The sequence below is a fragment of the Quercus lobata genome, chromosome 8 (genome assembly GCF_001633185.2).
Source record: "Quercus lobata isolate SW786 chromosome 8, ValleyOak3.0 Primary Assembly, whole genome shotgun sequence".
NCBI classification, from domain to species: Eukaryota; Viridiplantae; Streptophyta; class Magnoliopsida; order Fagales; family Fagaceae; genus Quercus; species Quercus lobata.
The window spans coordinates 51,673,675-51,696,902 of record NC_044911.1 but is presented as its reverse complement, the minus strand read 5'-3'; the positions used below and the strand labels follow the sequence as shown (position 1 = coordinate 51,696,902).

Sequence of the window (23,228 nt, the reverse complement as noted above, 5' to 3'; positions counted from 1 at the left end):
GTTTGGTTGCCGAGAAAATTTAGAAAAATAAGGAAATGACTTTTGAAAATTGGATTCTAGTTATTTACGAACCGAAAACCAACATACAAAAAAGAAAAAAGAAAAAAAGCTTTCTCCTCCATCGATGAAACCCCCAAGCTCATCATCCATCCTAACTCGGCCAGGACCCAAATCTACGGCATCGCGTGTCGGGTCAAGTACCTTGTTGACTCGTCGGAGAACATTTGGGGATGCCACGATGAGTCCATGTTCGTCAAGTCCACCAAGTCCATGTTCATCGAATTTTCCTCTGCTTCACCATAAATGGCAGATCATCGAGAGCTTCAAGGTTTAGATCTCGCAGCGGAGCTGCGAGCGGTTGCTGGAGCAAGAGCTTCCGATTTCGACTTACGCCAATGCGTTGGTTGGCGTCGCCGTCATCGACGAGATTCACCTTAATCAGGTTCTTCCCATCGATCATCCAATCGTTTCTAGCTTCGATTCCGTCTTGAATTTCTCTCAAGGTTTGGAAAATGCTTCCTTCGATGCTTCGAACCGAGAGAAATGGACTCTGGCGAGCTCTCTTTTGCTTTTGTTTAAGATATTATTGAAATTGGAATGTGTTTGGTTGCCGAGAAAGTTAGGGAAACATAAATAAGAAAATTAGAGTCTAATTTTGTCTGAGGGCTGGTGTTTTTTTTTTTTTTTTTTTAATATATGAGTTGGGTTGGGTTGAATTTGGGTATATTGTTTTTGGGATAAACTTAAATGGGGTTCAATGGGTTTTTAGTTAAAACCCAATAATTATTGGGTCTAACTGGGTTGATGCCTATTTAACCCAACTAATAATTGGGTGAGTTTGGATTCAATTAGAATGGGTGGGTTTGGATAGGCAAATAGGTTTGGGCTTAGTTTGCCACTCCTAAATTTTACACATTGAATACAATATTCACAATTCTAATAGAACTTTTGAGCCGACACCCATTGCCTTGTGTTACCTCACAAAATACAAAGACAAGAAACACAAAGCAAAGTTGAGTTAATGGACCACCTAGCATTTTGGCTAATACTTCCCATCGTGTCTCATCATATGATTGTCTACATAAAGGCAAACCCCATGCAATTTTACACATTGAATACAATATTCACAATTCTAATAGAACTTTTGAGCCGACACCCATTGCCTTGTGTTACCTCACAAAATACAAAGACAAGAAACACAAAGCAAAGTTGAGTTAATGGACCACCTAGCATTTTGGCTAATACTTCCCATCGTGTGGGCATGCATTCATGTGCTCACTGCCGCTCTAGGAGGCCGGAAGTCTGGCTCTTCCACACTTCCCCCAGGTCCCCGCCCTTTTCCGATCATCGGAAACATCCTGGAGCTGGGCAACAAACCCCATCAAGAGGTTGCCAAGCTCTCCAAAACCTACGGACCCCTTATGACTCTCAAGCTTGGGAGCATAACAACCATAGTTTCCTCTCCAGACATAGCCAAAGAAGCACTGCAAAAAAATGACCAAGCCTTCTCCAGCCGAACTATCCCGGACTCTATCCAAGTATTTAACCACCCCAAAGCTTCAATGGTGTGGTTGCCCGCGTTGGCTCGTTGGAGGAACCTCAGGAAACTTTCTGCCACGAAAATATTTGCTCCACAACAACTCGATGCCACGCAAACCCTTCGACAGAAAAAGGTGAAAGAATTACTTAACCATGTTGACCAATGTGGCAGTGGTGGGGAAGTGGTTGATATTGGTCGATTAGCCTTCATTACAGTACTTAATTCCATATCAAACACATTTTTTTCCATTGACTTGGCACAGTATAGTTCAAATTTACAGTCCCAAGAGTTCCAGGACCTTATATTTGGTATCATGGAATTTCTTGGAAAGCCCAACATTGTAGACTATTTCCCAGCACTTCGTTTAGTTGACCCGTAGGGTATACGGCAGAGGATGAAGAGTTATTTTACAAAATTGATCGGAATTTTTGATGGTATCATCAAGGAACGAGTACAATTAAGAGCTTCATCAGAGGGTTCTAAGGCAAGCAACGATGTACTAGATTCCTTCCTTAATCTCGCTGAAGAAGATAATTCAGAATTAAGCTACGACGATTTCAAACATTTGCTTCTGGTAATTAAATACCTTTCTAAACTTTGCTTCAAAACACTTAATCATATAAATTTTTTATCAAGTAACTTTAGAAGTAGAAGCGTAAAATGCATTAATGTGGTACTTTTTTTTATTATACAAGCACCGATGAGTGCTCTTAGCAGTTAGCAACTTAGCATTAATTTTTAGCCGCAGAAAAAATAGCAATTAAGAGCATTATTTTTTGTCTTCATTAATAAACTTGGGCAAAGTGCTCTATAAGTCTAGCTCTCACACTATTTTGTATTAGGATTTATTTATTGCAGGGATTGACACAACATCAAGCACTGTTGAATGGGCACTGTCTGAGTTAATAAATAACCCTGAAAAAATGGTTAAAGCCCGAGACGAGCTTAAAGAAGTTCTTGGCAAGAATCGGCTAGTTCAAGAAGTGGACATCTCAAAGTTCCCTTTTCTACAAGCAATAGTGAAAGAAACCCTTCGTTTGCACCCACCAGGACCTTTTCTAGTTCCTCACAAGGCTGAGACTAATGTAGAAATGCGTGGCTTTATTGTGCCCAAAAATGCACAAATACTAGTAAACGTGTGGGCAATGGGACGAGACTCAAGCATATGGACAAACCCAAATTTATTTATGCCTGAAAGGTTCTTAGAACAAGACATTGACTTTAAAGGAAAATACTTCGAGCTAATTCCCTTTGGAGCTGGAAGAAGAATCTGTCCTGGATTGCCGTTTGCTAATCGGATGGTGCACTTAATGTTGGCATCTCTTGTACATTTCTTTAATTGGAAGCTTGCAGATGAGATGAATCCAGAAGATATGGATATGAGTGAGAGTGAGACCTTTGGACTCACCTTACACAGGGCTAAGTCTCTCCGGGTTATTCCAACTAGAGTGTAACTTCTGTTATTTCTGTTTTTTAGGCAAGTGTATGTGCATGAGTAGAATCGTTTAATGTTAGGATTTTCCACAAGCATTATTGTTCACCGTTGGTAGTAAATAGTAATCTTCTTTAATCATCATGTTATGTGTTACAATAAATTTAAAAATAATATAATAATTGTTCAGAAACAAGGTGGACATGCAACTATGTTTATTCGATTAATGTCAATGTTCTTAGATGCAACTGTTTTTATTTTTATTTTTATATATTAATGTTAATGCTAATTACTATATGTAGTGTCAGGGTTCATATTCTTATGCTTACTTGGTTGATTCTATTGATGTGTGGCATGGTGGACTTGGACATATAAATCTTGGTTACATAAAGAAAATGAAAGAATATGGAATCATAAACTCACTAAGTGAAGCAAACATGGAAAAATGTGAAATTTGTGCCGAAACTAAAATCACCAAGAAACCTTGTAAATCTGTAACAAGAGAATCTGAACTCCTTAGTTTGGTACATAGTGACTTGGGTGATTTAAAACACACAATGACTAGGGTGCGGTTTGGATCCGCGTTTGCTGTGTCCACGTTTGCTGCAATGCGCGTTTCAAATTTTTTTTTTTTTTTTTTTTTTTTTGCTTTCAGCCGCAAAGGTTGACTTTTCAACTGTGAACAGTGCATCCTTGCACTGTTGTCGAACCCACAAATACCACTTTTTAACAACTTTTTCATTAAAAATGGGTCCCACAGCACTATTCACACATTTAAAAATTATTTTGCTACAGTGTTTTCAATTTTCAGTTTCAGTAAAATAAGTTCTATCCAAACGTACCATAGAGGTGGTAAAAATTTTCATGTAATCTTTGTTGATGACCATTCTAGATTCACTAAAATTTATTTACTAAGAACCAAAGATGAAGTTTTGGAAATGTTTATAAAGTATAAAAATGAAGTTGAGAACCCAAAGAATAAAAGGATTAAAAGACTTAGAACTGATAGAGCGGGAGGTGAATATGAGTCGAACTCTTTTAAAGAATTTTGTGAACAAAATGGCATAATTCATTAGGTAACTCCTCCTTATTCACCTGAATCTAATGGAATAGCCGAATGGAAAAATAGAACTCTTAAAAAGATGATGAATGCTATGCTTGTTAGTTTTGGGCTATTTTCCAATATGTGGGGGGAAGCCATTCTTTTGGCTTGCTATATACAAAATAAGGTACCTCATAAGAAAATTGGTAAAACCAAGGTTATCGATTCCGTACCGTACCGGCCGGAATATACCGTACCGGCCAACAATCCGGTATGCTTGACCCCCTTGTTTCGTATCGGAAAAATACCGGCCGTACCGACATCGTACCGGCGAAATCCGGCTGTACCGGCTGGTAATTGGATATCGGACTGAAACATGAAATATACCTTTTTTTTTTTAGTTGATGTTACAGTTTAAAACTATGAATTATTTGTTCTTAATTGAAGTAATGTTTTATGGTAAACATGAATTTTTGAGGTATTGTTTTATGGTAAATAGAGATTTTGTGTATATATGTGTGTGTGTATATATACATATATTAAATATATAAAATAGCGGTAAACTCGAAATGGTACACCGGTCTCCGAAATATATCGTACCGGTGGCCAAACTGGTACAGCCTTCGGCACGGTATTGACATCCTTGGGTAAAACTCCTTATGAACTTTGGGAAAGACGTAAGCCTCTAACTTGGAATACCTTAAAGTGTGGGGGTGTTTGGCTACGGTTATGCTGCCTGAGCCTAAAAAGAGAAAACTTGGTTCTGGAACATGTGATTGTGTATTTATTGGATATGCTAGCAATAGTTCATGTTATAGATTTCTAGTTATCAAGAGTGATATTTTAGAATCTTACATTATTATTGAATCTGAAAATGCTATATTCTTTGAACATTTGTTTCCTTTAAAAAATAAGGAAAAAGTATTGCATGAATCTGTTGATACTTCTAATGATCTTGTTGATGATGTGCAAAAATTAAGGAGTAAGCGAGCTAGGAAGGAAAAGAGTTACAGTAACGATTTCCTTGTCTATATTGTTGAAAATGAACCTGTAAGTTATTATGATGCAATTAAATCTATTGATTCACCATTTTGGTTGGAAGCTATTAATAGTGAATTAGATTCTAATATGTCTAATCATACTTGGGAATTAGTTGAGCTTCCTCCTAAGGTTAAGCCTATTGGTTGCAAATGGATATTTAAAAGGAAATTAAAACTGGATGGTACAATAGATAAGTATAAAGCACGCTTAGTAGCTAATAGCTATAAGCAAAAACATAATGTTGATTATTTTGATACTTATTCTCCGGTACTAGTATTGCATCTATAAGAACTTTGTTTGCCATTGCATCTATTCACAAACTTGTTATACATCAAATGGATGTCAAAACTGCTTTTTGAAATGACGATTTAGAAGAAGAAATTTATATGGAGCAACCCGAGGGTTATGTTGTCCATGGACAAGAACATAAAGTTTGTAAATTAGTTAAATCCTGGTATGGATTAAAACAAGCACCTAAACAATGACATGAGAAATTTGATAATATGATGCTTACACATGGATATGTGATTAATGGTGCAGATAAATGCATATATAGTAAGTTTAATAATAATGAAGGTGTCATTATTTGTTTATATGTTGATGACTTGCTTATATTTGGAGTTAGCCATAATGTTGTGCAATACTAAAAGTTTTCTTGCCTCTAAATTTGATATGAAAGATTTAGGCGAGGCAAATATTATTTTTGGCATTAAGATCCTTATGGACAATGATTGCATTATACTATCACAATCTCATTATGTGGAGAAAATTCTTAAAAAATCTGAACATTTTGATATGTCACTTATGTCTACTCCATTTGACTCAAAGGTGCGCCTAGTTAAAAATCGTGGTGATAGTGTTTCACAAGATAAATATGCACAAATTATTGGTAGTTTAATGTTTTTGACAAATTGTACTCATCCTGATATTGCATATGTTGTTGGTAGATTGAGTAGATACATTCGTAATCCTAGTATTGAGCATTGGGATGCAATATCTAAATTATTGAGATATTTAAAGGAGACTTTTGATTTTGGTTTGTCATATTGTGGCTGTCCTACTGTTTTAGAAGGATATTGTGATGCTAATTAGATCTCTGATACAGATGAGGTAAAGCCCACTAGTGGATATGTGTTTAGCTGGAGGGGCTGTCTCTTGGAAGTCAACCAAGTAGACTTACATAGCGAGTTCCACCATGGAAGCAGAGTTAGTGGCCTTAGAGAAGGCTAGGTTCAAAGCCGAGTGGCTTAGGAGTTTATTAATTGATATACCTCTTTTTACTAACTCTATTGCTTCTGTTTGCATTCATTGTGATTGCCAGGCTGCCATAGCACGTGCTAAGAGCAAAATTTATAATGGGAAAAGTCAACATATCCAATTGAGGCACAATATTGTGAGGCAGCTTATTGATAATGGTGTTATGTCCTTGGACTTTGTGAGGTCAGAAAGGAACTTGGTCGATCCTTTGACCAAACCACTAGCAAGAAGGCTAGTGAGTGAGACATCTAGGAGGATTGGACTAATACCTAAGTTGTGACACTGTGACTAATGCCCAACCTCTATAATGGGTGATTCCATGTAAGGGGTTAAATGAGTAGAGGTCATTAATGGTCTATGTGGGCACTGTCATTTATTATGTGTTTTTCGCTATCTTGTTAAGGAGATTAGTGATGAGTCCATCCTTATGGCGTGAGACAGTGCTAAGTTGTAGAATTTGGTGAGGATGAGCTTAGGCTTTTAATGGATCCATATACCTACCTGTTAGGATGGGGTGTATCTACACGCACTCTTGATGGATGCCACTGATTAAGTTGCAAATTGTTGGAGGCTGAGCTTTAGGCTCATAATGGATCCATACTCCCTACTTGTTAGGATAGGGTGTTCTGCACGCACTCCTGATGGATGCCACCTATGTGTGAGTGGAAGTTGTGCCGCTTCCTATGAGACTTTTTGGGTAGGTCTCTAGAGCTCTCATGAAACCCAGTGGCGCATGGCTTGGATAACGCGCCAACCTGCTTAAGAACAATCTTGATAAAGAAGTTATGTGGGTGGTAAGTTTGGTTTACTAATATCTTGGTTAAAAGAGTTTTAACTCCACCATTGTCTTTTAGTTCCTAGTTATTTATCCTATGTATGGTTAAAACCTTCTGGTACCTTTCTTTAGCTGTGTGCCTTTCTTATTTTGTGTTTGTAACATGTGGGGGATTGTTGATGTGGGTGTGTGTTCAAACACTTTTATTCTTATTTATTTTTTAGTCGTTGGAAATTTATGAAAAAAAATAGCCGTTAGGCAATTATGAGAAAAATAGCCGTTAGGCAATAATTAATAATATAGCTGTTGGGCTTTTAAAGGTTATTAGTAACTAATAACTATAGACTATTATCTTCATAAGTAGCCTATATAATACTCATCATAACACATTTTCTAAATGGTCTTTTTACTACTCTATATTTTAGATATACACAACTCTATTATCTTTCTCTCCCACATATTTTTCTGTAAGAATTTTTTTTTTTTTTTAAGGAAAGGCAATAGAAGGTTATTCTTAAACCTTTTGTGAGTGGAAGTGCGTACATCACAAAGGTCGATACTATAATCTAATCCTGGGGGGTTGTTTGGCCAAGAGAACCAATCGCACCAAGTTTTACTTTGGGTGACATGAATCAACCTTTAAGGACAACACTCTTTGCATGATTCTATAGCATTGTGAGATTGTTCCTAAATTTACTTAAATTTATATTATTATTGCTTATTTACATTCTTGCTAATTATTTGGGATATTGTTTGTTGTATCAAACTTGTTTATTCACTATTATTTTTTCAACAATCCACACTTCCCCCAGGCCCCCACCCTTTTCCAATCATTGGAACCATCTTGGAGCTGGGAACAAACCCCATCAAGTTGTTACAAAGTTCTCCAAAACCTATGGACCCCTTATGACTCTCAAGCTTGGGAGCATAACAACCATAATCATTTCCTCTCCAGACATTGCCAAAGAAGCACTCCAAAAAAAAAAAAAAAAGACTAAGCCTTCTCCAGCCGAACTATCATGGATACCGGCTGAGTAGCTGACCACCACAAAGTTTCAATGGTGTGGTTGCCTGCATTGACTCGTTGGAGGAACCTTAGGAAAGTTTCTGCCACGAAAAAATTTGCTCCACAACAACTCGATGCCACATAAGCCCTTCGACAAAAAAAGGTGAAAGAATTACCTGACCATGTTAATCAATGTTGCAACAATGGTGGGGAAGTGGTCGAGCAGCCTTCATTACAGTACTTAATTCCATATCAAACCCTTTTTTTTTCCCATTGACTTAGCACGGTATAGTTCAAGTGCATTGTCTCGAGAGTTCCAGGAGCTTGTATGTGGTGTCATGGAAGTAGTTGGAAAGTCTAATATTGCAGACTATTTCCCAGTACTTTGTTTAGTTGATCCACAAGGTGCACGGCGAAGGGCCACCATTTATTATGAAATGTTAGGTTCTAAAAACTTAGGATTTTATGTATTTAGAACTCTAATTTGTATTGTTGGCAAACCATGATCAAAACGATGTGCTTAGAAGTGTTTTTAGTCTAGCTCAAAGTTGTGCATTTATGTAAAGTTGGAATCGAGTTAAAGCAGGAAAGCATTGTGCCTTTCAGCCTAGCTAGGCTCGATCGATCGAAGCTTAGGCTCGATCGATCGAAACTCGAGCAGAATGGTTTTCTGCAGATTTTTCGAACTCAGCCCTAGGTGTTTTAAAACTTTTTTAGGGTTTTTTATTTGTCCTAAGTATAAAAGGCAAACCCTAACCACGTTTTAGTGTTGCTCATATTGCGGTTTATGTAAATCTCTTATGAGATCTAGATGAGCTTTCCTTTACACAAACTTAGGGTTTTCAAGGAGAAGATTTATCTACACCTTGATGATCAACTCAGTTGCTGCCATGGAAGTTTAAAGAAAACACAAGCGGGTGTGCTTGTATCTGGTGGTGAATCCAAGAAAGAAGGAGTCCGTGGATTCGGAGCTTGCACGTGGTCGTGTCAGTAAGTTCTACTGGTTGGTAGCAATAAGAAGTCGAGCGTGAGGGCTTGTAAGTCTTATTGTATGAACTTCGATTCTTTCAAGATAGTGGATTTAAGCTTACCTTGAGGATAGTTAGGATAGTTAGGTCAAATCCTCCCCAAGTTTTTACCGATTTAGTTTCCTAGGTGATCATATCTTGTGTTATTTATTTTTTGCTGCTTTGCTTGATTTGATCTTTGTTATTATGATAACCTAGACTTGTTAAATTGAACTAAGTAACAACTTGGTTAATTACCTAGGTTAAATCAATTGGTTTTAAGGAGTTTAAAAACTATCAAGTGGTATCAGAGCGGGTTGCTCTTTTGATCACTAAGCTGATCCTTAACACCTGTTGTCGTGGAACACGGACATTCTCTAGTTATTCCTCCTCACTTTGATGGGAATAATTATGCTTATTGGAAAGTAAGGATGAAAGCATTCCTGAAATCTATTGATGAGAGAGTGTGGAACTCCGTTGAATATGGATTGGAGAAGTCCACTACTCCTGTTAGTGAGTAGGAAACTTCTCAAAAAGAAGCAGCTGTGTTTAATAGCAAGGTTATGAATGCGATCTTTAACGCTGTTTCTATAGAGGAATTTAAGAGAATCTCTAATGTTGAGGTTGCTCATACTGCTTGGAATATCCTCCAGACTGTGCATGAAGGTACAAAGGCTGTCAAAATCAATAAATTGCAGCAATTGACTTCTAAATTTGAAAGAATTAGGATGTCTGATGATGAATCTTTTGATGAATTCTATGCTAAATTAAATGACATTGTTAATTCTGCTTTTAACTTGGGTGAAATCTATGATCAACCTAAAATTGTTAGGAAGATTCTTAGATCTTTAACTGAAGACTTTAGACCCAAGGTGACTGCCATTACTAAAAGTAAGGATGTGAACTCCATCCCTGTTGATGAACTTGTAGGATCTCTTCAATCTTATGAGTTGGATCTACCCAAAACTACCAAATCCAAATCAATGGCTCTTAAGTCAGTTGATAATGTTGAAGGTGGTGAATTTGATGATGAGCTATCTGCTACAGAGATTGCTTACCTTGCCAAGAACTTTAGAAACTTTCTCAGGACTAGTAATAGAAAGGCAAGAGGCACAAACACTGTTGAACCTAGAAACTTTAGGAAGTACGATCCCACTAAGGTTAACAATAATGATAAACCTAGAGAAAAAGTAGGTCAATCTTCCAATAATTCTTTGGGCTCTCAGTGTTTTAGATATCAAGGGTATGGACACATGAAATCTGAATGTCCTACCTATTTGAAGTCTAAGGGTAAGGCTATGGCTGTAATCCTTAGTGATGGTGAAGTTTCTGATAATGAGTCTGATTATGATGAGTATGGAAACTTCATTACTTTCACTGCTACTGCTGTAGTCGATGAGAGCATATATGTTGAAGAGAACCCTTTTGATGGGGAACTCTCTAAAGATGCAGATCTTCAAGAAGTCTATAATAAACTTTGCAAAGTTGCTGCAAATGATGCTATGAATGTTGAACTTGGCCCAAAGAAAATTGAATCTCTTGAGCTTGATAAGAAGAATTTGCTTGTTAAACTGTTTGATGCTAATGATTTTTTGAACAATGTGAAAACTGAGAATATGCTTTTGCTTGATAAAGTTAAATTTTTGGAACTTGATTTATCTGTTGCTAGATCTGCTAGTTCTAAACTTGATCAAATGTTGAGTGTTCAAAAGTTTTTTTCTAACAAAACTGGATTAGGTTATGTTGAAAGCATCTCTGTGTCTGCTCCCCATTCCACTAAGTTTGTTCCTTCATCTTCTTTTGAACCTTCTGTGAGTGAGATAGTGAGTGAAACTGTCAAACCCCCCGTGAGTGAGGTTGTCAAACCCATAGAAGTTTCATCATCTAAGAAGATTAAGGTTGATCTGAAAGAGTCTAAGTCTAAGAAGACTACCCTATCTAAGAACAAGACATATGATAAGCCTGCATGGGTTTATCACTTTTGTGGAAAGTCTGGACACATTCATCCAAACTGTTACAAGCTGTAAGCTGCAAAGAGAGCAAACAAACCAAAAGTACATGTGCCTCAAGCACAAGATCCTATGGTACTCATTGGTGAATTGGTAAAGGTTTTAAACCTTTATTCCTATCTTGGAGTTGGTAATCATTCCCATGTGAATAAAAACTCCAGTGCTCATGGTGCATCTAAAAGGTTTTAGATGCAAAAGACTCGAACTAACTGAGTCTTTCTGACATGGTCCTTATGCTTCATTGCTTTACACTTTGTGACCATTGTTCTTTGGTTTTGTTTTGTTTTTTGTTTTCTAGGATTTGCAGTGCATAACATTCATGCATTTCATTCTAGGTGTTTTTTTTATTTAAAAAAAATTATAAAAAAAAGGAAGAAAAAGGAAGAAAATTTTGTTTTGTACTATTCTTCTTAGTTTTTGAGAACAAGGTTGGTCAATTTGTTTTCACATAACATGTCATTTGTACCTTGTTTAGTTTTGATGAGCTTACTTATTGCACTTTACTAGTTAAAACTTTGTAGTGCATGTTGTGTGGGAAAGATGTTTATGGTTTTTGATTACTTTGTCTTAATCTTGAAGTCACATGTTTTTGAATGTTGGACTTGAACTTTTAGAGAAAAGCATAAATAACCATCTCACCACTGTTCACTAGCCAATCATGAACACCTTAGTGCATATTATAAGATTTTGTGCTCGAGAAAGTGTAGCACATGCACAAAATGAACATAAGGTGAAGCCTCGGTTTAAATTGCTTAATACTTAAAATTGGTGTGTACTATTAGGCTTGATGCCAAACTCACATGACTTAAAATTGATATGTATATTATGAGGTGATAGTTTTTAGACCCCTTAAACAATTGATTAAATCTAGGTAATTAGCCAAGTTGTTACTTAGTCCAATTAAACAAGTCTAGGTTATCACAATAATAAAGATCAAATCATGCAAAGCAGCAGAAAATAAATAACACACGATATGATCACCCAGGAAACCAAACCGGTAAAAACCTAGGGAGGATTTGACCTAGCTATCCTCAAGGTAAACTTGAATCCACTATCAGAAAGAATCAAAGTTCATACAAAAGGACTTACAAGCACCCCCGCTCGACTTCCTAATGCTACCAACCAGTAGAACTTACTGACACGACCACGTGCAAGCTCCGAATTTACGGACTCCTTCTTTCTTGGATTCCCACCAGCTACAAGCACCCCCGCTTGTGTATTCTTTAAGCTTTAATGGCAGCAACTGTTTTGATTATCAAGGTGTAGAGAATATCTCCTCCTTAAAAACCCTAAATTTGTGTAAAGGAAAGCTCCTCTAGATCTCACAAGAGATTTACACAAACCGCAATATGAGCAACACTAAAACATGGCTAGGGTTTGCCTTTTATACTTAGGACAAATAAGAAACCCTAAAAACATTTTAAAACAACTAGGGATGAGTTGGAAAATTCTGCAGAAAAGCAATCTGCCCGAGCTTCGATCGGTCGAGCATAAGCTTCGATCGATCGAGCCAGGCCGAAAGCCACAGTGCTTTCTGCTTTACACTCGATTCTAACTTAACATTGACATACAACTTTGAGCTAGCTTTAAACACTTCTAAACACATTGTTTTGATCATGGTTTGCCAACAATACAATAAGATTTTATGTATTTAAGACTCTAATTTGTACTGTTGGCAAACCATGATCAAAACAATGTGCTTAGAAGTGTTTTTAGTCTAGCTCAAAGTTGTGCATATATGTAAAGTTGGAATCGAGTTAAAGCAGGAAAGTATTGTGCCTTTCGGCCTGGCTCGATCGATCGAAGCTTAGGCTCGATCGATCGAAGCTCGGGCAGAATGATTTTCTACAGATTTTTCCAACTCAGCCGTAGGTGTTTTAAAACGTTTTTAGGGTTTCTTATTTGTCCTAAGTATAAAAGGCAAACACTAGTCACGTTTTAGTGTTGCTCATATTGCGGTTTGTGTAAATCTCTTGTGAGATCTAGAGGAGCTTTCCTTTACACAAACTTAGAGCTTTCCTTTCTCAATTTCGCTGAAGAAGATGGATCACAATTTAGCTTCCATGATTTTAAACATTTGCTTCTGGTAATTGACTACCTTTCTTAAGTATGCTTCAAAATACATAATTATATCTTTTCTTTGATTTTCTTTTTAGGTAACTTAAGAAGTAGAAGGGCAGGATGAAGCTCATAATAAGCTTTCTAATTAAGCTCATCTTAAGGTTATAAATACAATTTAGTCATTTTTTAAATGAGAGAAAATGATTCCTATATTTCTTCATGTAGTCATGGGAATCTAATACTCGGTAGCCTAGCTAGCTCATCATATTTATCAACTTCAAGATCATCATCATTTTCGAAAATTAGTAACTACATTGTAGCACTAATTCGAGCAAGAATATTTGGAAAGTCGGAAAAAAGGAAAATATTGTCCAAAGAAGGACAAAAATATATGAGTAGATTGTTCAGTAGTTTTGTTGGAGTCACGTAATTCCTACTCTTTGTTAGCACTAACCTTTAGCAGCCAAGCAAACGCAAGGGCGTTACTTTTTGTTTTCATTAATAAACTTGGGCAGAGTGCTCTGTAACTCTAGCTCTCACACTATTTTGTGTTCGGATTTATTTATTGCAGGGATCGACACAACATCAAGCACTGTTGAATGGGCACTGGCAGAGTTAATAAATAACCCTGAGAAAATGGCTAAAGCTAAAGACGAGCTTGAACAAGTCCTTGGCAAGGATCGGCTAATTCAAGAAGTAGACATCTTAAAGTTTCCCTTTCTACAAGCAATAGTGAAAGAAACACTTCGTTTGCACCCACCTGTACCTTTTCTAGTTCCTCACAAGGCTGAGACTGAAGTAGAAATGTGTGGCTTTACTATGCCCAAAAATGCACAAATACTAGTAAACGTGTGGGCAGTGGGACGTGTGATGCCCCAATTTTATTGATTGTGTGATGTGTGTGAGTGTGTGATGAGTCCCACATCGGGTATTTACTTGGTTGAACTGGGCTTTATTAACAACTACAATGAGCTACAATTGTGACTAGTCCTTTTGAGGTATAGCGTAGATATAGCTAGCGCTTTTCCTTGGGTCGTTACATATGATATCAGAGCCGGCCCGGTAACCCCGTGTGAGCTTGGAGACATTACCCCACAAAGTGGGCCCTAACGAGGACGTTAGGGATTTAAGTTGGGGAGATTGTGATGCCCCAATTTGATTGATTGTGTGATGTGTGTGGGTGTGTGATGAGTCCCACATCGGGTATTTACTGGGTAGATCTGGGCTTTATTAACAACTACAAGGAGCCTCAATTGTGACTAGTCCTTTTGAGGTATAGCGCAGATGTGGCTAGCGCTTTTCCTTGGGTCGTTACAGGACGAGACTCAAGCATATGGACAAACCCAAATTTATTTATGCCTGAAAGGTTTTTAGAACAAGACATTGACTTTAAAGGCCAATATTTCGAGCTGATTCCCTTTGGAGCTGGAAGAAGAATCTGCCCTAGATTACCGTTAGCTAACCTGATGGTGCACTTGATGTTGGCATCTCTTGTACATTTCTTTAATTGGAAGCTTGCAGATGAGATGAATCTAGAAAATGTGGATATGAGTGAGAGTGAGACCTTTGGACTCACCTTACACAGGGCCAAGCCTCTCCGGGCTATTCCAATCAGAGTGTAACTTCAGTAACTTCTGTTCTTTAGGCCCATATATGTGTGTGAGTAGAATTGTTTAATGTTAGGATTTTTCACGAGCATTATCGTTCACCTTTGGTAGTAATCTTCTTGAATGTTCATGTTGTGTTACAATAAATTTAAAAATAATATAATAATTGCTGAGAAACAAGGTGGACATGGAACTATGTTTATTCCACTAATGTCAATATTCTTTAGATGCATCTGTGTTTTTTATATTAACTAGCACGGTTTTGGTCCAATTCTGTTCGTTGGGTCTATTTCCGTTCAAATCGGCCCATTGGATTTATTTTTGTCCATTAGGTCTACTTTGGTCCAATTCATTTTATACGGCCCACTTTGGTCCATGGGGTCTATTTCAGTCCATCTTGATTCAATTTGGTCCATTCGGTCCACTTTGATACTGTTCGGTCTTTTCGGTCCAAACAACGTGATATGTGAAATTAGATATATAAAAATAAGTTGATATTTGTCAACATAGATGTTTGTCAGAATAATAAATGTTACACTCAAGAAGAAAGTATCAAATACTATGTAATAAATCTCACTATAGTACTCAAGTAAAATATATAAAAAAAAAAAAAAGAAGTTATCAATAACAAATGTGTCTTGTTGTTACTTTTAACATTACACATACTTTGCAATACATATCACTTTTCACTAGGGGTGTACATGTGTTAAGTTGGATCCAGTTAAGGGATTTTTTCAATCTAACTCACCATGGTTGAGTTGAAAAAATCTCAATTCAATCAAACTTATCCAACCCACATGGGTTAGGTGGATCGGATTAGACCTGTAGTGACCTAAAAGGGGGTCTTGCAATGGAATCCCACATCGCCTAGGGAAGCACATGGGGATGTGCTTATAAGGAGTGACCTTCTTTAAATATGTAGAGACATTTTCCCCTACTGCTATGTGCTTTGAGGGAAAACAAAACCGTAAGGAGCATGGGCCTCAGAGCGGACAATATCTACACAATAGGGGTGGGGTCGTTATAGATGGTATCAGAGCCATGCCCTAACCGGAAGTGTGGATCCTACACATGAGGACACGTGTGCTCGTAAGGGGGGTGGATTGTAGTGACCCAAAAGGGGGTCTTGCAATTCATGGAATCCCAAGTTGCTTAGGGAAGCACATGGGGATGTGCTTATAAGGAGTGACCTTCCTTAACTGTGTAGAGGCCTTTTCCCCCACTGCTATGTGCTTTAAGGGAGAACAAAACTGTGAGGGGAATGGGCCTCAAAGCAGACAATATCTATACAGTTGGGGTGGGGTTGTTACAAGACCCATGAGTTGGACTCTTCATATAAGCCTGTAAGCTACAAGTTAAAAATGTTGCACAGATGGAAGACATAACATCAAGAAAAGGAACTCTTCATGTTGAACTCTTGCATCTCCTGTTTTTACCAATTGAACCATTTGTTTTTTCAATTTTCACAGGAATTGATTGGGGTCTAGTTCAAGGCTGAATAGGCTAGTTCGATTCAATTTTAAGACCATGGTTGAGAGTACCTATTCTAATTTTGAATTAAAAAAAAAAAAAAAACTATGTTAGGCAGTAGTTTATACTTTATCCTATATAATTGCAAGTGGAAATCTTTAAAGAGATTTTAGCGCTTACGTGGTTTGTTGTTAGGGGCAAAATAGATTTTTGAGTTGATGCTAATGTGGCTGTTTCATTTCAAATCTTAGATCGTAGGTTGGATAAAAACAAAAGACCCCTATATTAAAACAAATGTTAATAACATATCAAAAAAACTAAAAATCAAATAGGACAGAATTAAATTTTTTTTTTTAAATATTATTGTATCTGTCAAAATATTATCAACCAAATGTAAAATAAAATAAGAAAGAACTAAAAAGAAAAAAAAATGATAATAACAATTAAGCCGTTGCAAACTTAAAAATCTAGTTTTTTTATAAAATGAAGTTGATATGAATCTAGGTTGCTTGTTTTATTAAAACCCTAACAATAGTTTTTTAGTAGAGAAACACTAATAATTGTTGATAAGAATAAATAAGTTTTTTTGTTTTTATCTAAAAATTGTAATTTGGTGCAGCCATTTGGCACAACCACGACTTCTAGACTCAATTTTTATTATTATACGATATGATATGATGTCAATTCTAGTTACTGTAAGGACCTAGTTTGAACTTTTAGCCCAACAAACTTATGGACTTAATCCCAAAAAGCCCAAAGTAATAAATTTGTAGAGAATAGGTTGGAAAACTGGGCTTTAGTGAATTAATTAATTGGCCTATAGATTTAAATGACATAAAAAGAAAGATAATAGATGTTCACTAAAGAAAAAAGTCTCTGGCCAAGTCCGAGGAGACTAATTCTTAAATATTATTCTCAAAGCTTTGCTACAAGTCTGGTTCTAGATTGCTACAATGTTACTTCCTTTTCTCTTCTCTCTTTGCTTCCCCCCCTTAGAAGGAGGGTCTCTCCCATTATATAGCCCCCTTTGGATCATCTTGATCCCACACTTGTTGATCATCTGAGCCCTTACTTGAATACCTATCCCATCAGACACCCACTTTGGCTTTCTGTGAGTTGCGGTTGCCAAGGCAGTACTGTTCAGGGGTCTTCTCCACATAAATGCAGTCTGAAAAGTAGTTACAGTGCATTCAATGTAGTGGTAGCAGCTTTTCCTTAGATATTTTTTGGGATTTCCTTCTCTCTTACACGTTTCTGGGGTACGTCCTTCTCATTGATGCATCTTGGGAGATCGCCTTGATCATTAGGTCCTGTGCTTGACTTATTCTTAGCCGGTTCGAGGAGACACTCCTCCTCGAACAACCTTCCCGTCCATGCTCTGTTCGTAAAGTCTGACTCGAACCATTTTGTACTTCTTGCTTGTCTTCGGATTACTTACCTCCTCGAACAGGACCTAAGGCCCAGTATGTGATTTGGGCCCTTAACCCCACAATTACTATTTGTGATTGTTTAACCCTCAAGCATTAGACGTATAAAAATATGTTTATATTTGTTAACACAAATGTTTGTTAGAATAATAAATGTAACACTCAAGAAGAAAGTATCAAATACTATGTAATAAATCTCACTACAGTACTTAAGTAAAATACCCAAAAAAAAAAAAAAAAAAGTTATCAACAAAAAAGTGTCTTCTTGTTACTTTTAACATTACACATACTTTGCAATACATACCAGTTTTCACCAGGAGTGTACATGTGTTAGGTTGGATCCAATTAAGGAGTTTTTTCAATCTAACTCACCATGGTTGAGTTGAAAAAATCTCAATTTAGGGTCTATTTGGATACTGCTTATTATTGAAAACAGAAAACTTATTACTGAAAACATTGTAACAAAATAATTTTTAAATGATGAATAGTGCCCATGGGTCCCCTGAATAGTTTTTAAATGATGAATAATTTGTGTTTTTCCGTACAACTAGGTCCCATGAACAGTTGCTGAATGCAAACGCCAGACGTGATGAGTTTGGAACGCAATCCAAACTTACACTCAGAGTTTGTTTGGATACCGCTTATTGCTAAAAACTAAAAACTGAAAAAACTATAGTAAAATAATTTTTAAATGTGTGAATAGTACCGTGGAATTTTAAAGTTGTTTTTTTTTTAAAAAAAGTATTTGCGGGTCCCGTGAACAGTGCATGAGACCCACCAAAAAACGCTTGGACGCTGACGTTGGACGCATTGTCCAAATGTTCACTCAATCAAACTTATCCAACCGATGTGGGTGGGGTGGATTAGATTAGACCCACATGTTGGACTCTTCATATAAGCCTATAAGCTACAAGTTGAAAATGTTGCACGGATAGAAGAGGAAACGTAAAGAAAAGGAACTCTTCATGTTAAACTCTTGAATATCCATGTTTTTACTTTTTAGTTTTCTTCACAGTTAGAATTTGAAAGATAACCTACCAAAATCATGCAAAATGTTTTAAACAAATCACCGCCCAATTGAAAAATCGATGATAAGGATAGGTTTGGATAGCATCCAGCGTTTGGAGTTTTGCACGTCCAGCGTTTTTAGTGGGTCCCGTTCATGGGACCTGCAAGTACTTTTTTTTCTCTTAAAAACAACTTTAAAATTGGGTCCCATGATACTATTCACACATTTAAAAATTATTTTGTTATAGTATTTTCAGTTTTTAGTAATAAGCGATATCCAAACATACCCTAAATCTTACTAAATACATTGAACTTATGATACCTTCTAACCAAACTCTATGCCAAACTCCAAGCTAGTTTTCTTTCTAGTAGTCGAGCTCTAAATTAGATGTATAAAATCACACGCATTTTGTACACATTCCGTCCGTGAGTATATTTAATTATATATTTATTTTAGTTTACTGTACTTGTTTACATAATTTATTTATAAAATCTAGCTGTTGTTTTTTGTTTACATAATCATAAAAGTAAATCATTTTGTATTGTTCTTAAATTTTGTCTACTATATATACACACACACACACAAACCCTAAAACAAGTCATTTACCGGATCGCACATAACACATTTTCCTTCTAACGATAAATTTGGAAAAAAAAAAAATCCTTATTGGTAACTTTCTCACTTCCCAATTAAATTCTCAAAGATGAAAGATTTCAATATAGCTAGAAGTGACCTAATTAGTAGTTAAGGGTATGCTTAAAAATATAGAACGTCTAGTAAAGCCAATTTGTGATTGTTGTGCAGCTTGCGAATATCAAGAAATTATTATTATGCCTGCCCTAGGCCTTAAGGAGTATATAATATTTTTCATAAGAAAAATATTAAAGTTACTACGAATTTCATTATAAAAAACTTATAAACTGATGTAGTAAGAATATGATTCATTACTACTTATGAAGAACATAATAAACAAATGTTTAAAATAATTTTTTGTAATTAAAAATAAGTTAGTTTGTAAACTTTATATATCAAATCCTTAGGAAATTATATATGACGTCCACCTGATGGATTCCACTGCCTCTTAAAGGATGTGGTGTTTCTTTGAAAATCTAGACGGTAGTTTTTGAGACAGCACAACCATTGCTTTCTCATATCTATCGTACATATGTCTTGTATTAAATTAATACATAATGTAATACGCACATTTATTCTGCACACATCATATGTTTGTCTATATAAAGGCAAACCCCATAATTTTTACACGTTGAATACAATATTCACAAGTCTAATAGAACTTTTGAGCCAACACCCATTACTTTGTGTTACCTCACAAAATACAAAGACAAGAAACACAAAGCAAAGTTGAGTTAATGGACCACCTATCATTTTGGCTAATACTTCCCATCGTGTGGGCATGCATTCATGTGCTCACTGCCGCTCTAGGAGGCCGGAAGTCTGGCTCTTCCACACTTCCCCCAGGTCCTCGCCCTTTTCCAATCATCGGAAACATCCTAGAGCTGGGCAATAAACCCCATCAAGATGTTGCCAAGCTCTCCAAAACCTATGGACCCTTAATGACTCTCAAGCTTGGGAGCTTAACAACCATAGTCATTTCCTCTCCAGACATAGCCAAAGAAGCACTGCAAAAAAATGACCAAGCCCTCTCCAGCCGAACTATCCCGGACTCTATCCAAGTATTTAACCACCCCAAAGTTTCAATGTCGTGGTTGCCCACGTTGGCTCGTTGGAGGAACCTCAGGAAACTTTCTGTCACGAAAATATTTGCTCCACAACAACTCGATGCCACACAAATCCTTCGACAGAAAAAGGTGAAAGAATTACTTGACCATGTTGACCAATGTTGCAGTGGTGGGGAAGTGGTTGATATTGGTCGAGTAGCCTTCATTACAGTACTTAATACCATATCAAACACATTTTTTTCCATTGACTTGGCACAGTATAGTTCAAATTTACAATCCCAAGAGTTCCAGAACCTTATATTTGGTATAATGGAGCTTCTTGGAAAGTCCAACATTGTAGACTATTTCCCAGCACTTCGTTTAGTTGACCCGCAGGGTATACGGCAAAGGATGAAGAGTTATTTTACAAAATTGATCGGAATTTTTGATGGTATCATCAAGGAACGAGTGCAATTAAGAGCTTCATCAGAGGGTTCTAAGACAAACAACGATGTACTAGATTCCTTCCTTAATCTCACTGAAGAAGATAATTCAGAATTCAGCTGTGACGATTTCAAACGTCTGCTTCTGGTAATTAAATACCTTTCTTAACTTTGCTTCAAAACACTTAATTATATTAATTTTTTATTAAGTAACTTTAGAAGTAGAAGCGTAAAATGCATTAATGTGGTACTTTTTTTTATTATACAAGCTCCGATGAGTGCTCTTAGCAGTTAGCAACTTAGCATTAATTTTTAGCCGCAGAAAAAAACTAATTAAGAGCATTATTTTTTGTCTTCATTAATAAACTTGGGCAAAGTGCTCTATAAGTCTAGCTCTCACACTATTTTGTATCAGGATTTATTTATTGCAGGGATTGACACAACATCAAGCACTGTTGAATGGGCACTGTCTGAGTTAATACATAACCCTGAAAAAATGGCTAAAGCCCGAGACGAGCTTAAAGAAGTTCTCGACAAGGATCGGCTAGTTCAAGAAGTGGACATCTCAAAGTTCCCTTTTCTACGAGCAATAGTGAAAGAAACCCTTCGTTTGCACCCACCAGCACCTTTTCTAGTTCCTCACAAGGCTGAGACTAATGTAGAAATGCGTGGCTTTATTGTGCCGAAAAATGCACAAATACTAGTAAACGTGTGGGCAATGGGACGAGACTCAAGCATATGGACAAACCCAAATTTATTTATGCCTGAAAGGTTCATAGAACAAGACATTGACTTTAAAGGAAAAAACTTCGAGCTAATTCCCTTTGGAGCTGGAAGAAGAATCTGTCCTGGAATGCCATTTGCTAATCGGATGATGCCCTTAATGTTGGCATCTCTTGTACATTTCTTTAATTGGAAGCTTGCAGATGAGATGAAGCCAGAAGATATGGATATGAGTGAGAGTGAGACCTTTGGACTCACCTTACACAGGGCTAAGCCTCTCCGGGTTATTCCAACTAGAGCGTAACTTCTGTTATTTCTGTTTTTTAGGCAAGTGTTTGTCCCTGAGTAGAATCGTTTAATGATAGGATTTTCCACAAGCATTATTGTTCACCGTTGGTAGTAATCTTCTTGAATCGTCATGTTATGTGTTACAATAAATTTAAAAATAATATAATAATTGTTGAGTTACAAGGTGGACATGCAACTATGTTTATTCGATTAATGTCAATGTTCTTAGATGCAACTGTTTTTATTTTTATTTTTATATATTAATGTTAAAGCTAATTACTATATGTAGTGATCGTTTAACACTCAAGCATTCCTGGGCAATTGGGACGAACAGAAATAAAGCTATATATGGAATTAGACGCATAACAATAAACACTCAAGTAGAATACAAAAAGAAGTCCTCAATAAAAGAGAGTTTTATTGTTACTTTCAACATTACGCATATTTTGCTATATAAACAACTCTTTACTGTTTCGCACTTTAATTTTTTATTTCCTTACAGTTGCATTTTCATTCTAGCTTAGCTACAAGTCGAAAATGTTACATCAACCTTCTCCAAAAAAAAAAGAAAAAAAGAAAAATGTTACATCAACATGGAAGATGAAAAGTCAGGAAAGGCAACTTCTCTTAATGTTAACTCTTCCACTTCCGTGTTTTGCAAAGAAAACGTGCAAAATGTTTTAAACAAATCACCATCCAATTGCAAAAGTGGATGATAAATCTTCTAGTAGCTAGGGCGTTAAATTAGATGCATAAGATTACACCCATTTTGTACACAGTCGGTATATGACTATATTTAATTATACATTTATTTTCAGTTCGTTGTACTAATTTACATCATTTGTTCCTGTAGGGCTAGAGAATTTGTGGTCCCGGCCCACTTTCCATTAGGGCCCAAGACCCGCGCCGAGGAGAGTGGTTGCTGGAAAAAGAATCTGTCCTGGAATGCCATTTGCTAATCGGATGATGCCCTTAATGTTGGCATCTCTTGTACATTTCTTTAATTGGAAGCTTGCAGATGAGATGAAGCCAGAAGATATGGATATGAGTGAGAGTGAGACCTTTGGACTCACCTTACACAGGGCTAAGCCTCTCCGGGTTATTCCAACTAGAGCGTAACTTCTGTTATTTCTGTTTTTTAGGCAAGTGTTTGTACCTGAGTAGAATCGTTTAATGATAGGATTTTCCACAAGCATTATTGTTCACCGTTGGTAGTAATCTTCTTGAATCGTCATGTTATGTGTTACAATAAATTTAAAAATAGTATAATAATTGTTGAGAAACAAGGTGGACATGCAACTATGTTTATTCGATTAATGTCAATGTTCTTAGATGCAACTGTTTTTATTTTTATTTTTATATATTAATGTTAAAGCTAATTACTATATGTAGTGATCGTTTAACCCTCAAGC

The 23,228-nt window shown here is 36.5% G+C and overlaps 1 protein-coding gene and 1 pseudogene across 1 annotated transcript; both read left to right on the top strand.

Moving 5' to 3' along the window:
• The first annotated feature begins 992 nt into the window (after positions 1-992).
• On the top strand, positions 993-21,854 carry LOC115958283 (cytochrome P450 76T24-like). Its single transcript, XM_031076688.1, has 3 exons — positions 993-1,037; positions 20,070-20,953; positions 21,221-21,854. Exons 1-3 carry the CDS (start codon positions 1,022-1,024, stop codon positions 21,830-21,832), a joined length of 1,512 nt encoding a protein of 503 aa, XP_030932548.1. The 5' UTR covers positions 993-1,021; the 3' UTR covers positions 21,833-21,854.
• On the top strand, positions 1,182-3,084 carry LOC115958285 (annotated as a pseudogene).
• Positions 21,855-23,228: the final 1,374 nt, after the last annotated feature.

Coding starts and splice junctions, on each gene's coding strand:
- LOC115958283 (XM_031076688.1), top strand. Junction 20,954..21,220: donor ATTTCAAACGTCTGCTTCTG/GTAATTAAATAC, acceptor ATTTTGTATCAG/GATTTATTTATTGCAGGGAT.